Genomic DNA, 14,211 nt, shown 5'->3' with positions numbered 1-14,211 from the left:
ACACCTATGTATTGACATGACAATAATTATTTATTTTTGTTTTGTTTCTGTTTGTTTATTTTTTTTCATTTTCTATTTATTTGAATGAGATCCTTGCTGTATTTATTTATTTTATCCATTGTCTTTCTGAATATGAAACAGCTCTCGTGTTGTGTTATGTGTCAGTGTTTGACACTTTTTGTACACTTTGAACACTTAAATAAAGAAGAGAAAGAAAAAAAAAGGCCTAGATGGAAAGACTTATTGGAACTCCCTCTTCAATGATATAAACTGGAGTAGAGCTTGGCTTGTCCCATTAAAATTTTTAATTTCTAACAAAATTAGAGAATTACATCTCAAGCTTTTACATAACATCTATCCTACTAATGTATACGTATCCAAGTTTTCTGACATTGATGACAGCTGTACCTTCTGTAAGAACGATAGAGAAAGTATCATTCATTTATTTTATAAGTGTCCATTTTGTATCACTTTTTGGAAAGATTTGGAATTTTTTCTTTTAGCTAAAACCACAGTTAGGTATCACTTTGATGAGAAAATTATCATTTTCGGCTCCTCCTTTCACAATAATACATTTAACATAATGAATCTTTTCATATTACTAGGTAAATTCCATATTCATAAAGCCAAAATGTCTAATACAACCCCATGATTCCCATTATTTTCAGTCGAATTAAAAATGTATTTTGAGTCTGTATTACATGTTGAATCAAACAAGAAATGTATATCAGCGATTGAATTTTATTCAAATTATATTAAGTAATCTTGTCTGCCTTAATAACTTGTTCTATGTCTTTAATTTCATTTTTTAAGGTCTTTTTTTATAATTTATTTCTTTTATTAGACATATTTATTTATTTACTTATTATTCTCTATATTTCTTATATTATTTATCTACTATATATTAGTTCTTTTAATGTTTTGATAATGTTTGCCTTTGTCATGTCTTGGAATGTCTGTCGCTTTGTTTTTTTGTTCCTTGTTCAATTGGTGATGTTATTTGATGATAAATAAATATTATAAAAAAAAAAAAAAAGGCCTAGATAGAGTTTGGATTTACTGCTCGATTTATATAAATCTGCTGGTTTAAAAAGGGATCAACACAGAGCAAGATCACTTAAATGACAAACAAATAACTCAATGACACACTTGTACTTGTTGCTGTCTTTCTTATGTGTGTACAAGTGAGCGCATAAACCGGAGTCAAATTCCTTGTATGTCTGTACGTAGCCTACTTGGCAAATAAATCTGATTCTGATTCTGAACTCAAAGACACAACAACAGTAACATTATATTTTAGCAAATACATTTAATTTCAGTTTGCCCTATTTATTCATGGTTTCAAAGTGACTGCCACAGTGAAACAAGAACCTACAGAGCAGAGATCTGTGGTTTGAGACCTTGTAAGAATTTGTTTTAAAGTTGAACTGCTGTCACATGGAGCATTAGCACCACCTACTGTTGTGTAATCATCAGCCCAGAATACAGTAGTCTGATCTTTTCAACAGCACAGTATTTTGCAGATCAGTGAAGATGTGTTACCCCCCATGATTTTGTTATCTAGATCCATGACTTTAGTCTCTTCTTGCTATTGCAAACTCATTAATTGGAACCTCCCTTAAAATCGTAAGGGCCAATATGAACACATGGTCCACAGTGTGGTAGGCCTGCTGATGGGAAAGTGAAAGTTGTTCAGTCACATTTCTAAAGTGGAGTATAAGATAAAAAGAAAAAATAAGTCCTGAAACATTGAAAAGTACATTTTGTGTCAGCATATTGTTGTGCTGCGCCACATCTTCAGATCCTAATGACTCTGAAACAACCTACGGGCTGTCTGGCTGTAGAACTGCTTTCTTCATCCTGCTCCTTTTCATTCATGGTGAAAATGTGGTCATTATGTAAATATGTGCAACCATGTGAGAAATGAAAACTTAATTACACTGTAGAATATGATACAAAGACTGTAAACAGTAACGTAGCCAACCACAACAAGAAAACAGCAACTACCACAAGCTCTTCAAAATTTTATTTGGAATTGAGTAAACATTACATATCTCAAGTTTAAAGCAGAAGTAAGCGATCCGGTGGTTTTGGCTAACTTCTTGTCAGCCGATGGAGTTAGCAGTCCCCGCCCTACGTCCCTACGTCACCACATGCACGCGTATCCCTTGGCTGCACACACAGAGAGGACCGCCTCTCCTCATTGGATAAAGGTTGTAGGATACAAGGAAAGTTTTCTCCTCGGCTCAGAGCAGAGCAGAGTGACTGACAGACCCGTGTTTCGGACCAAACACTCTATAGAAGTGATTGCCATAACTATTTAAGACTTATATTAACAAAAATATTCCACTTACTTCTTTAATTGCATGTTTTTTTCCTGCAGTGAAGTCATTACATCAAAACAAAACATCTCTGGTGAAGAATCACGTAGCATCATCAGGACAGCGGAAGACTCAAACGTGACCGAGAGTGGAGAAGTTGCTACTAACTGATTTTTCTCCAGTGATGATGAACACAGTGTTTGGACGACTACACTGTCGTCAAAATAAAATAAAAATATTCAGCCGAATGAAAGTTCTCCTTTTAAGTAAGGAGTCCTTCATAGAAATTAATCTACTTGGTACAAAAACAAAACTCTTTTCATGTAATAATTCTAATTCACTCCCGTGAGATGAAGCAACTCAGATGTTGCTTTGTCAACAAAATACAGTTCAGTAAGTTTCTGTCTGAGTTGTAGAGGCTGTAACAAAACATTTGGAAACGAACAATGGTTTCATATATGTGACCACAACCTTTCAAGAACTATCATGTCACCAACATCAGTGTCATTTGCTGCTGCTGAGACCTGCATCCTGCGACGCCTCAGTGAGTCCTCCGTCATCCACGCTCCCACCAGTTGGTTTCTCCGCTCCGTGCTCCATCACGTGCTGCTGAAAAAGAGCAGGGTGATCGAAACATTTCCAACAGAGTGAGCACCTGAGGGGTTTCTCTTCAGTGTCAGAGCTCGCATCACTGCTCTGCTGCAGTGGTCTGCTGTAAGGTTTCTGCCTCGCGTGGCCCCTCTCATATGTCACAGGTCCTCCGCCAGCTTTACAGATGTTCCTGCTATTCAATCCTGCGTTCAAATCCTCTGTGCCCTCCCTCAGCGGCCGAGAGATGTCCAAACTACTGTGATCTCTGGGTGCTGGTACGGCATTGGCTGCTTCTGCCCTTGTACTGTCTTTTACATCAGCGGGTGTTTCCATTGGACCATCGCCTGTGTACTCTTCAATCTTTAAAGAGATGTGGGGGAGATTAAGGACGACAGGCCCCTGCAAACTTGGGGGCTGCTCTCCCCACGGACTGGTCCACACTTCCTCCTGTTCCTCTTTAATGCGTGGTGGCTGTGGTTCCTCCTGCTTCACAACGGGTCCAATCCCATGCTGCTGCTGCTGCTGCTGCTGCTGCTGCTGCTGCTGCTGCTGCTCCTCCTCCTCCTCCTCTGGGCAACTCTTCACCTTTATAATCAGAGAAGAGACATCTGCAGGAGAAACAGACAAAGACACAAACATCAGGGACCTTTTGTCAACATGTTGCCTAGTTGGGCAGACTGAAAACATAATCTCATCACTATAAAATCCTTCTTTACTTCAGAGAGAGGAGAAATGGTGCTGAAATGCAACTTGATCATTAAAGCAGAAGTAAGCGATCCGGTCGTTTTGGCTAATGCTGCGTTCCAGGCAGGCTTTTGAAACCGTAAATTACAGCTTCAAGTCACGACTTACGACTTTGTAGCGTTCCAGGCAACCCACTCGTGTTTTTCCGACCTGTTTTACCTGTGAAAGTCACTATAACGGCCACTCGTAACTTCTGACCCGTGAACTCGTACCAGATCGAACTGGTACGACTTCATAGGTCGGAAAAACTCGAGTTACGAGTTGCCTTGAACGCACCATAACAGTCCTCGTCCCTACGTCACCACATTCAGGCGCATCCCTTGGCTGCACACACAGCCCTTCATGCCGTTCTCTCTCCTCATTGGATAAAACTTGTAGGATACGAGAAAAGTTTTCTCCTGGGCTCAGAGCAGAGCAGAGTGACTGACAGACCCGTTTTTCGGTCCAAACACTCTATGTAAGTGATTGCTGTCGGAAGATACAACTATTTAAGACTTATATTAACTCATTGAGTGCCGCGCTCCTTTCCAAAGTTTTAGTCAAGTGTACCGGCAAATTAGACCATATTTGACTTTTTATTTTAGAGCCATAGTGTATTCTATATTATTGCCACCAACACATACTGTAGCTCATTTGAAAGGTTTAACTTTATCCTTCAAATGGCCACAAACCGTTTGTTTCTACGTGCCTCCGTTCCTGAGAAAAGTCAAGCTAAACATGGCTGGGTTTCACCAAAATCCCTCCTTTTTTTCTAGAAAAGGAGATAGAGCGTCTTTTATGAAAGCTGCGCTGTTTGTGTCTGTCGCTCTTCAGACACTCGCATTTCTGGATCAAAGGGCTCATATAAGATAAATATATACAACAATGGTTGTTCTATTCACAAAACCACCATCGGGGGCGGGGGGGGCGCCACTAAACAGCAATAACACAGACGCACCGTGCCGTGTCACAGCCTCTCGCCGCGGAACGTGAGGCTCTGCCGGCCACAGCGGCTCGCGAACACCGGTCCCGCCGGTGGTCGCGGTCCGTCTGTGGTACGGGTCGGTGGTCCCGGTCTGCTTTGGTCCAGAGACCATCAGATTTTACCGCGGGAGGACTTTGGGGAGGACACGGTGTTGCTCCAGATGAAGACCGGGCGGGACAGTGGGCTGAGAGCTTCCTGGTTCAGCTCCCAGCTGCTGCAGCCTCGCGGGTGAGAGCGGAGCAGCAGCGGAGCAGCTGCTGCATCTGCATGCAGAACTCCGTTTGCAGAAGCTGAGTTATGATAAAAACTTCCAGATCATGAGCTGTCATGTGACTTTGATCGTCATCTATTTCAGTTCTCCTCGTCGTAGAGTCCCCAAATTTACATATAATGTGTATTAAAGTGTCTATTTTCATAATTTAAAAAAAAAGCAAAAAACGAAAAATTTCGTTTTTGGCACTCAACGCATGGGAACGAAAAACGAGAAATTACGTGGTTGGCACTCAATGAGTTAACACAAAAATATCGCTTACTTCTGCTTTAACACTTCAATTGCCTAGTTATAGCTACTGTATGTTACTGGCTTGAAGAGAGATCACCTCTCTTCACACCCACAATACTTCTCAGCTTTGTGTCTGCAGCTTCAAAGTAGGCTGACCCAAGTGAATTCACAACTTGCCTCCCCTGAAAACACTTGGGTGTCAGACTGATGACATCTTTTGGTGCTTTGTTTGTTTGTTTGTATGCATTTCATCAGTGCATTGAGCCCTCATGCCTGCTGTAGCCTACGTTGCCCTGCCTTTGCTGAGTCCTGGTATTACACAGCGTTACTCCAGTCACAAGTAGTCCGCTCTAAAGGATGTGCCTCTTCATGCAGCTATGTGTTGTAGGCTTTTGACCAATTTCATCTTTTCTTTTTTTGTTTTAGCTTCAGCTTTCATGTGATTTCTACTCAGGGAGAGAAAACCGACACAAATCCTAAAACACCACTGTTTTGTCTGGGCCGCCTACTGTCTGGGAAGTGGGAACGACCAGCTGTTTTGTTGCGGACCGGGTCCGAAGCCAAGTATTAGCTGGCCGTTGTATAGGGGAGAAAGGTGATGATAATTCTAGGGGCCCAGCGCCCAGTAGTCTAATATTTGTATGACTGATTTATTCTGCGCAAGACCCTGACTAATACTCATAGTACACTGTAAAAACTCAACATCTTTCCAAGAATGTTTGTCTTATTTCTTGTCCAAATGTCTCATTTCAAGTCAAAACTAATCTCTTTCCACTTAAAATAAGACCCATCACCTAAAAATTTACTTGTTTTTAGATAATTTTCACTTGTTTCAAACAAATTTTCACTTGAAATAAGTAGAAAAATCTGCCAGTGAAAGCAAGTTTTTTGTGCTTGTAATAAGGAAGAAAAACTTGCTCCACTGTCAGATTTTTTTCTACTTATTCCAAGTGAAAATAAGCTTGAAAGAAGTAAGAAAAAAAAAAGTGTCTAAAAACAAGCTACTTTTAATATGATGTGTCTTATTTTAAGTAGAATGAGATTTGTTTTGACTAGAAATGACATTTTGACTAGAAATAAGACAAATATTCTTGGTAAGATACTTGAGTTTTTGCAGTGTAATGCTGCATTAGCATCAAAACAAAGAAGGCTAAATAAAAAATGATAATATATACGTAGTCTAAGAAGAAAAAAAAGTTAGGGGGAGGGGCCCACTTTAGTATTCTTTAAGGGGGCCCAGAATTCCTAGCAACGGCCCTGGCTGCTGCTGCTGACATGACCGAGCTAAACGGAGCAGCAGCAGCGTGAACACGGACCGACACGGACCGACACGGACCTTCCCTCCGCAGTCTGATCTCGGGCAGGAACAGGGAGTCCAGCAGCTCCTGGTACCGGTCCAGCTCCGCTTCATAGTCGGTCACGGTCCTCAGGAAAAACTCAAAGATCTCCTCCACCGCCAGAGTCAGCCGCTGCTCCGCGAACCGCTTCAGTGAGTCGAGAGCGGACATCGTGTTTGGTGTTTAGTTAGTTAGTTAGTTAGTTAGTAGCCAGTTTGTTGTTAGCCTCGCTCGCTCATATGAGCCTCGGTCACAGAGAAAACACTGCAAACACCGCCACAAACTCCTTCTTCTGTTGTGTTTTATTGCAGTTTCCTCTCCTACCCATTTCAGGGAGCATTACCGCCACCTACTGAGCGGGTTTAGGACGAGAGTACTGCTTTACACTTTTTCTCGATTGCTAAGACACATTTCTCGAAAGCTTCTCTCATTTTCTCTAAACTGTGAACACAAACCCCAATTTTCAAGCTACATTCACAAAACCTCAGACTCTTCTTGCAAAACCAAACGTTCACCTCAAAACAGTTCAATCTGCGCCACTACTGAGCAGTCACTAAACACTACATAGAGAAATAGAAAACACAACGCTCAGCACATGAAGCTGTAGAAATAAATGTCTATCCTTAACTGTAAGCTAAATGCATGTTGCAAAACAGAAAACCTGTGCATTTACTGTAGCGCTTCTCTCCTTCCCTTTCTTTCACCCTCCTCCCTCCCTCCCCACATCCATTTCATCCCCTTTTCCTTCCTTCTTCTTTTTTCTTCCCAGTTCATCCCTCCCTCCCTCATCCTTTCTTCCTTCACCCTGTCGTCTCTCATCTTCTCCTCTTGCAAAACAAAAAATCTGTGCATTTAGCACTTGTACATAGTACAGTAAAAAAAAAAAAGTAGGCTACAAAAAACAGAAATCCTGTTCATTTACACGTAGCACTTGTACAGTACAAAAACAAACAGAAATCTTGTGCATTTAGCACTTGTATGCAGTAGGCCTACATACAGTAAAAAATAAAGTACAGAAATATAGAAATGAGAAGTGCATACAGTAACTCAGCCACAGCATCATTTCTCTGTACTGGATCAGGCCACAGGACTTCATCCTGAACCAGCTTACAGTATATGTGCCCTCACATCATTGGACACAAGTGTGATCAATTTTGAGTTGTTGTGTTCAACCGGTGAAACTTGTGCTTTACTTGTGTTTGACTTCTGCCACCTGTGCTCAGCATTATGCAACACAGGTGCATCACAATGAAAATGTGTTGGTAAGTTGAGTCTAAACAGGTGAAAAGTGCTGATGGTTTTGACAAAAGAAGTGACTGATTCAATCAGTGGGTTCAGGCAACTGAGAATTTGGTTCAGACAACAGGGTTTAGTGTTTTAGCAACTGAGGAAAACTGTATTTGATGAAACACTCAGCAAACTAACCTCTCACCACAGGAAGTGGTGGAAGGGGGGTGGAAGGGTCCCTTAATTAACGTTAGTTAGCACATTATTAAGCATTAATATATAACTAATGTATAATTAATGCTGAGTAATGGATACATAATGATAACTAATTACATTATTATGCTCAATAATTTATGAACTAACTTTGAGTAGTAAACGTTAATTAACTGCTTACTAATAGGCAACATTAATTAATGTGTTTTCTAATGCTAAGTAATACATAGTAATGATTGAATCTGTAAACAGTTAATTAATGCTTAATAATGTACTAACTAACGTTAATGAAGGGACCCTTATTGTAAAGTGTTACCGAACTTTCATAACTTTTTCCCACTTTACCCCAAATCCATCACTTTATTTAAAGGGACAACGAGGAGTTTTGGAAAAGCAAAGCGTTTTCTCACTACATTTATGAGCCTCCGCGCACCGTGAAATTCTTTGACCGGCGCAAGACAGACTCATGTTTTCATTCATCAATAATTAACAGGGATGCAAACGGGTCAGGACCAAAAAAGAGAGGAATTTCCCGGGGGGGTGCTCACCATTAACAAATAAGTACATTACAATATCACGGAAACGTACTCAATTTCCATTACTTCAACCCCAACCAGTATTGAGTGCATATAGATGGACATAGTTTTCAGAAGGCCAACATTTCTATATTAAAAATGCTTAAAAAAAAAAAAAAATTCCTTTGCAATATTCCCATTTGCAGATACTGATTTTTAGGTCTTCACTGAATGTTACTCAAAATTATTACTATTAAAATAAACTGAATAAATAAAGACATGGGATGTTTCATTCAGTGTGTAATGGACATATATATAATGTGTTAGTTTCACTTTAATTGAACACATTCTACATCGCGGAGGCGACGTCTTTCCAAACCGGCGTCGCCGTCGCACCAACTGCACGCGGATACGCGCCGCTTAACGAGCGCGCATGTCGCGTCTACATCGGAGGTCGGCTGTTATCAGTATAATCAGAGACCATGAATGAGTTCGCCTCAGTTTCACATGATTGTCACTGTCAGCCTGTTAGAAAAACATTTTACTGACCCCAGCTGAGACGCTGAGACCCCCCCCCCCCCCCTCCCAAAAACAAAAACTCTTCGGATCTGAACGATTCACACAAGTCACCTAATTGGTCATGAAAAAAGCGAGTTTCGCTTTTCGGCGCGCTGTTTGCATCCCTGATTAAAGTCAGAGGTTCAAAGATGATCACATACGTCGTAGTTCCGACCATAAACGGCGGTTCGGCGGCGTTATTCTCATGACTCGCCACGAAACCGAAAGTAAAGAAACGCTGGTCGGCTCGACCAGCATTTCCGCCACCACTAATTATAACAAAATAACCATAGAGACAAAACAATATATTTATCGCAAATGGGCCCATTAACAAGTGTGGGTAGCGGAGATTCATCCACATTAACGTGAGACTTTTAAATAACCAAATAGAAACTCCTCGTTGTCCCTTTAAAGGGATAGTTCACCCTAGAATGATATTTCGCTCATTATCTACTCACCCTCATGTTGACTAAGGGCTGGAAGAAGTCTCAGAGTCCTCCGTCCCTTCTCTGAGTTACAGGGGGTCTTGGCGTAGCAGTGCATGTCCATATAACGGTTGCAAAGGGACACCAGAGCTCTTCGTAAAAAAACACACACAAAAAAACATCCAAATACCTCCATGATGCTCGTATGTAATGTCCGTCTTGTGCTGAAGCCCCAAATTGCGTAATTGTCCCGAAAAAAATTAAATAAGTCTATATTTTAAGCTTGTTTGTAGCGGAAGCTTCTCGAAGCTCCTCTTCCTGGTCCGTCCAAATCTCGCGTGATTTGCGCCGGCGTCAGTGCGGTTACTGCGAATCACGCGAGATTTGGACGGACCAGGAAGAGGAGCTTCGAGAAGCTTCCGCTACAAACAAGCTTAAAATATAGACTTATTTCATTTTTTTCGGGACAATTACGCAATTTGGGGCTTCAGCACAAGACGGACATTACATACGAGCAGCATGGAGGTATTTGGATGTTTTTTTGTGTGTGTTTTTTTACGAAGAGCTCTGGTGTCCCTTTGCAACCGTTATATGGACATGCACTGCTACGCCAAGACCCCCTGTAACTCAGAGAAGGGACGGTGGACTCTGAGACTTCTTCCAGCCCTTAGTCAACATGAGGGTGAGTAGATAATGAGCGAAATATCATTCTAGGGTGAACTATCCCTTTAAGGAGCTTAAAAAAAGTACACCTATAGCCTATTATCAGGAGAGTAGGAGAAGAAGAGGAAAAGAGAGGGGGTATGAGGGCAAGAATTAGAGAGGAGAGGAGAGGAGAGGAAAACAGAGGGAGAAACGATAGCCTAAAACAGTGTACCGTACATTAAAAACCTTTCATTCCAAAACCACCTCAAGGCCTGGAAAACTGTTAATTTCCTAACATTTCCTTGAATTTCATGACGGTTGGAACAATCAATCAGTTGCAAGCCAAAATACTATATTCATACCAGGACGATGATCCATGCTGTACTCTTGTTCTGGAGTTTGAGAAAGAGCGTCTTGCTTTGCTGGAGGTCTGCGGTATCCATCGTCTCTCCTCTTTTTCCTATGGTACCTGGAGAAAAAACAACAGAAATGTACAGTTGGACTGATCCATATCATCATGGCATTAAAGATTGTTGGATATTATGGCAATGCAAGAAATGAAAACAAACCCAAGGGGGCAGCTCTGATAATTCTTACCTTTCCATCTTTCTTTTGAGGTTCTGTCTTTTTTTTGTGAACGGAAACACAGAAGGCACAAAATCAGGACTGCTCGAGTCCAACGACGCCTCACCTGTAAATAAAAGACACACCTTTGTATACTAGTAGCCAAATCAAACACCATGAACAAAACAATGAAAAAATTAATTATGCAATTGAAAAATATATAAATAATCTGAGGGCACACCAGGCGACTGTCAAAGCCCTTCTTCCTCCCTGTATTTAATGGACATCATGTTTGTTTGTTTCTTACAGCTTTCTGAATTGGGTCGTGCTTAGAAATTGCTTTAGCTCCACACTTAATCCGTTCCACAACTTCACTCCTCATATACAAAAGCTTTTTAATGTTGTATGGACACATAGATGTTTTAAATTTAGCTCCCCCCTCAAATTATAGCCCACTTCTCAATTAAAAAACATGAATATGTCCAGGGAGTAGTTGGTTTATTGCTTTACACGCTATTTGTGCCGTTTGAAATGGAGCTAGATGAGTGGATTTAAATATTTTAGATTTTAAGAACGGTGGATTTGTGTGATTTTTATACCCGGGACCGTCCAGCATTATGAATTATTGTTCCGGCTCTTTTCTGCAGTGTAGATAGTGAATGTAATGTATGGAGTGATCTGTCGTCCAGAATGGGTTTTTGCATTTCTCATAATAACTGTGATGCTTTTTTTTAAGTAGCCTATATTTATTGGCTTTTCATGCCTTTAGTTGATAGTACAGTTGAGAGAGACAGGAAATGGGGAGGCAGAGAGAGAGGGGGATGATATGCAGGAAAGGGCTGCCGAATGTGGGATTCGAACCTGGACCGCCTGCAGCAAGGACTTTAGCCTTAACACATGGGGCACGTTTAACCTTGTGCACCACTTGGCTGTGATGCTTTTTGACAGTTTATTTTGTACATGTTTTATGTGAGATTTGAGCTTATTTATTATCAAACCAAGAAACGTATTTTCATAAACTCTGCCATGTCGACACAAACCGTCTACCTGTCTACCTTGTTTCCTGTTTTATTTTGACGTTCAGAAGTGTCCCGTCTTCCTGTGCCCCCTGCTTGTGATCTACTTGTGATTACCCAACGTGTTTTACCTGGGTTGATTTCTCCACTGTGCCTCTTTCTCCTTGTGTATTTATTTAACCCCTGTCTTTTCCATTGCTCTCTCTGTCGTATTGTCTGTGTTGCTACACTACACCTCGGGTCTCTGAGCGTTATTCTCTGTGTTCCTGCCACCACAGTGTTTCCTTTCCCTGTAAGTAAAATATCTTTCCACACTGAATCCGTCTAAGTTAAGAGTCTGCATCTTTGGTCCTGTCAATAACTCAAACCTGACAGTAGCTGAGTATTACTTTTTGATTTGATTTTTATTTGTCTCAAACAAGCACATCAAAAGACAAACAATCTATGTAACAAGAAACAAAACAATAATGATACTGTGCAAGTTTGAGAAGGGGCTGAAGGAAGCAAAGCTGATCAAGTTCAGCCCCCCCGCCACATTGTGATTCATGTCATACAGTACATCTGTAGTTCCATACAATTCAGAAGATTAAAAACATATTGCTTTAATATGGAATAAGACCATGATTATAAATAAAAAGAGTAAAATTATCTGTCCAGTTCTTTATAGCTGTCCAAGAGTGTATGTTTGTACTTACTTTTAAATTGTTTTAAGTTATTGCACATTTTTATATCCTCATCTAGTCTATTCCACATTTTAACACCACAAAAATAGATGCTAAAACTTTTCAGGGTAGAATGGATGGTAGATTGTTTAAAGTTACAGTTCCCTCTTAAATCATATATGCTTTCTCTGACCATAAACATGTTTTGGATGTTTATTGGTAGCAACCTATTCCAGGCTTTAAACAAAATCTGACCTGTTTTGAATTTGACTAGGTCCTCAAATCTTAAAATTTTACTTCTACTCATATTAGGTTTAATGATAATTTGTAGATAGATAAGAAGATAACCAACATACCTGATATGAAGTGGGCGCTGCAGACGCGAGCATGTTTGAGGTTGTCTTCAGTCAGGTCAACACGTCTGATCGCTCTCAGCCACAGACGTCGTCGGTTGCTCTGAAACGGCTGTGAACCCGCCGGTATCCTGTAAAACTTCAACCCGCCGGTCGTGTATCGATTCTTGCAACCGTACACGCAACAACAACACATTTTGATGCTGGAAACTTGTTGTTATCCACTTTTAAACAACCGCTGCCTCGTCTGTGTCGTGCAGAGTAGATGGGGAAACAACTCCACTTCCGTTACCAGAATGCGCGCGCATACATACGAGGACTACGTCATCGTTGTACAAAGTTCTTCACTGTTTTTTGTTTTTTCATTTGTACAATTATACTGAGTTCTTAAGTAGCCTAAGTATGTATTCCCAATTACACCTAAAGAGTTTGCCATAATATTTGACGCTATACCTGCGGGACTGTTGATGTTATTAAGAGGTGATAATAGACCACAGCGAAATGTACATTTTGAAGAAAAATTTATGTTAGATGGTATTGATTTAACAGATAAAAAATGCACCAATAGACATTTGAGGAAACTTTCCCAAGAAATGAATACCCCAGCAGCTAAACTGTTGTGGAACTCAAAATTTGTGGACATAGATATAAACTGGAACTCAGCATGGACTTCAAGTAACAAATACTGTCACAAACAAAATTCAGGAAGTTTCTTTTAAAATTATACACTCAATTTACCCGGTCAATCAGGCCATCTCTAAATTTAAAAATATTAATACTGTACTTTTTGTGAACAGGAGGAGGAAAATATTTGTCATCTTTTTTTTGAATTAATATAATAAATGAATAAATTGAATAAATGTCATTATACCCATTTGTTTTGGATAGAACTAGAAAACATGTTTAAATGTTTGACAGGCATCAAGATTAAACTAAAAAAAAAAGATATAATTAAAAAACTTAAGGGAAAGGAATTGTTTTTGTTGAATCTTTTTATTTTACAAGGAAAATATTATATCCATAAATGTAAATGGTCATCCAAAAAAACATATTTTTATGAGTTTAAAATAGAAATCAGATATTACATGCAGTAATTTTGGGTGATGTTCCCATTTATTGTAACAAAAAAGTTGGTTATAGGCTATAGCTCATGCTATAGCTACAAAAGAGAAAGTTACCATAAGTTGTGGTGGACTGGCGCAAAACAAAGAGCAGTGGCTTTCTCTAGCTGTCGGTAAGAACCATAGACTGTAAAAAGAAGAACTTAGTGCTTCCCCCACCACCATCCAACTGATTTTCACCTCATTTCATGCATCTGCTGGGTGGTTACAAAGATACATTTACCTTCTTTGGTGGTTACTAATCAAACAGAAATGGAGCTATACTACACCCTTGTGGTCAAAATTAGGTATAAAAAAATAAAAAATAAAGAATGGCATTCTTCCAGTGTTGGATGCACCCCAGCTTTGATGCTATTCTTTAGTGATGTGTCCTTTGCTTAACCCTTTCACCTCTGCCCTGCTAAAATAAATTTTCATTAAAATTTCCGTGACAACCTCATGAGTCAGTGTCTG

The 14,211-nt window shown here is 40.1% G+C and overlaps 1 protein-coding gene across 4 annotated transcripts; it reads right to left on the bottom strand.

Moving 5' to 3' along the window:
* Positions 1 to 2,174: 2,174 nt before the first annotated feature.
* Positions 2,175 to 12,907, bottom strand: LOC146987454 (uncharacterized). 4 transcript variants are annotated; one of them, XM_085778034.1, is made up of 4 exons: positions 12,641 to 12,907; positions 10,640 to 10,733; positions 10,405 to 10,511; positions 2,175 to 3,520 (listed from the first exon to the last, which is right to left on the bottom strand). In XM_085778034.1, the coding sequence occupies exons 1-4, from the start codon at positions 12,831 to 12,833 to the stop codon at positions 2,826 to 2,828; spliced, it is 1,089 nt and encodes a 362-aa protein (XP_085634160.1). In that variant the 5' UTR covers positions 12,834 to 12,907; the 3' UTR covers positions 2,175 to 2,825. The 4 variants fall into 4 exon arrangements, with proteins under 4 accessions (XP_085634160.1, XP_085634162.1, XP_085634163.1 ...); XM_085778036.1 differs by lacking the exons at positions 10,405 to 10,511; positions 10,640 to 10,733; positions 12,641 to 12,907 and adding an exon at positions 6,459 to 6,730 and having other exon boundaries at positions 2,199 to 3,452; positions 3,498 to 3,520; XM_085778037.1 differs by lacking the exons at positions 10,405 to 10,511; positions 10,640 to 10,733; positions 12,641 to 12,907 and adding an exon at positions 6,459 to 6,730 and having other exon boundaries at positions 2,200 to 3,449; positions 3,498 to 3,520.
* Between the last annotated feature and the right edge of the window lie 1,304 nt (positions 12,908 to 14,211).

The sequence above is a fragment of the Trachurus japonicus genome, chromosome 5 (assembly GCF_045865225.1).
Source record: "Trachurus japonicus isolate A0001 chromosome 5, Traja_1.0".
Lineage (NCBI taxonomy): Eukaryota > Metazoa > Chordata > Actinopteri > Carangiformes > Carangidae > Trachurus > Trachurus japonicus.
Note: the sequence above shows the minus strand (reverse complement) of the source record. Positions and strands in the feature narration are given on the sequence as shown.

What these genes read in the sequence shown, in the direction of transcription:
- LOC146987454 (XM_085778034.1), bottom strand. Translation starts at nt 12,833, where the DNA reads ATGTGTTGTTGTTGCGTGTACGGTTGCAAGAATCGATACACGACCGGC. An exon ending in CTCAAAAGAAAGATGGAAAG is followed by an intron (nt 10,512 to 10,639) that starts GTAAGAATTATC and finishes TTTTTTCTCCAG; the next exon opens with GTACCATAGGAAAAAGAGGA. An exon ending in CAGCATGGATCATCGTCCTG is followed by an intron (nt 3,521 to 10,404) that starts GTATGAATATAG and finishes TTTCTCCTGCAG; the next exon opens with ATGTCTCTTCTCTGATTATA.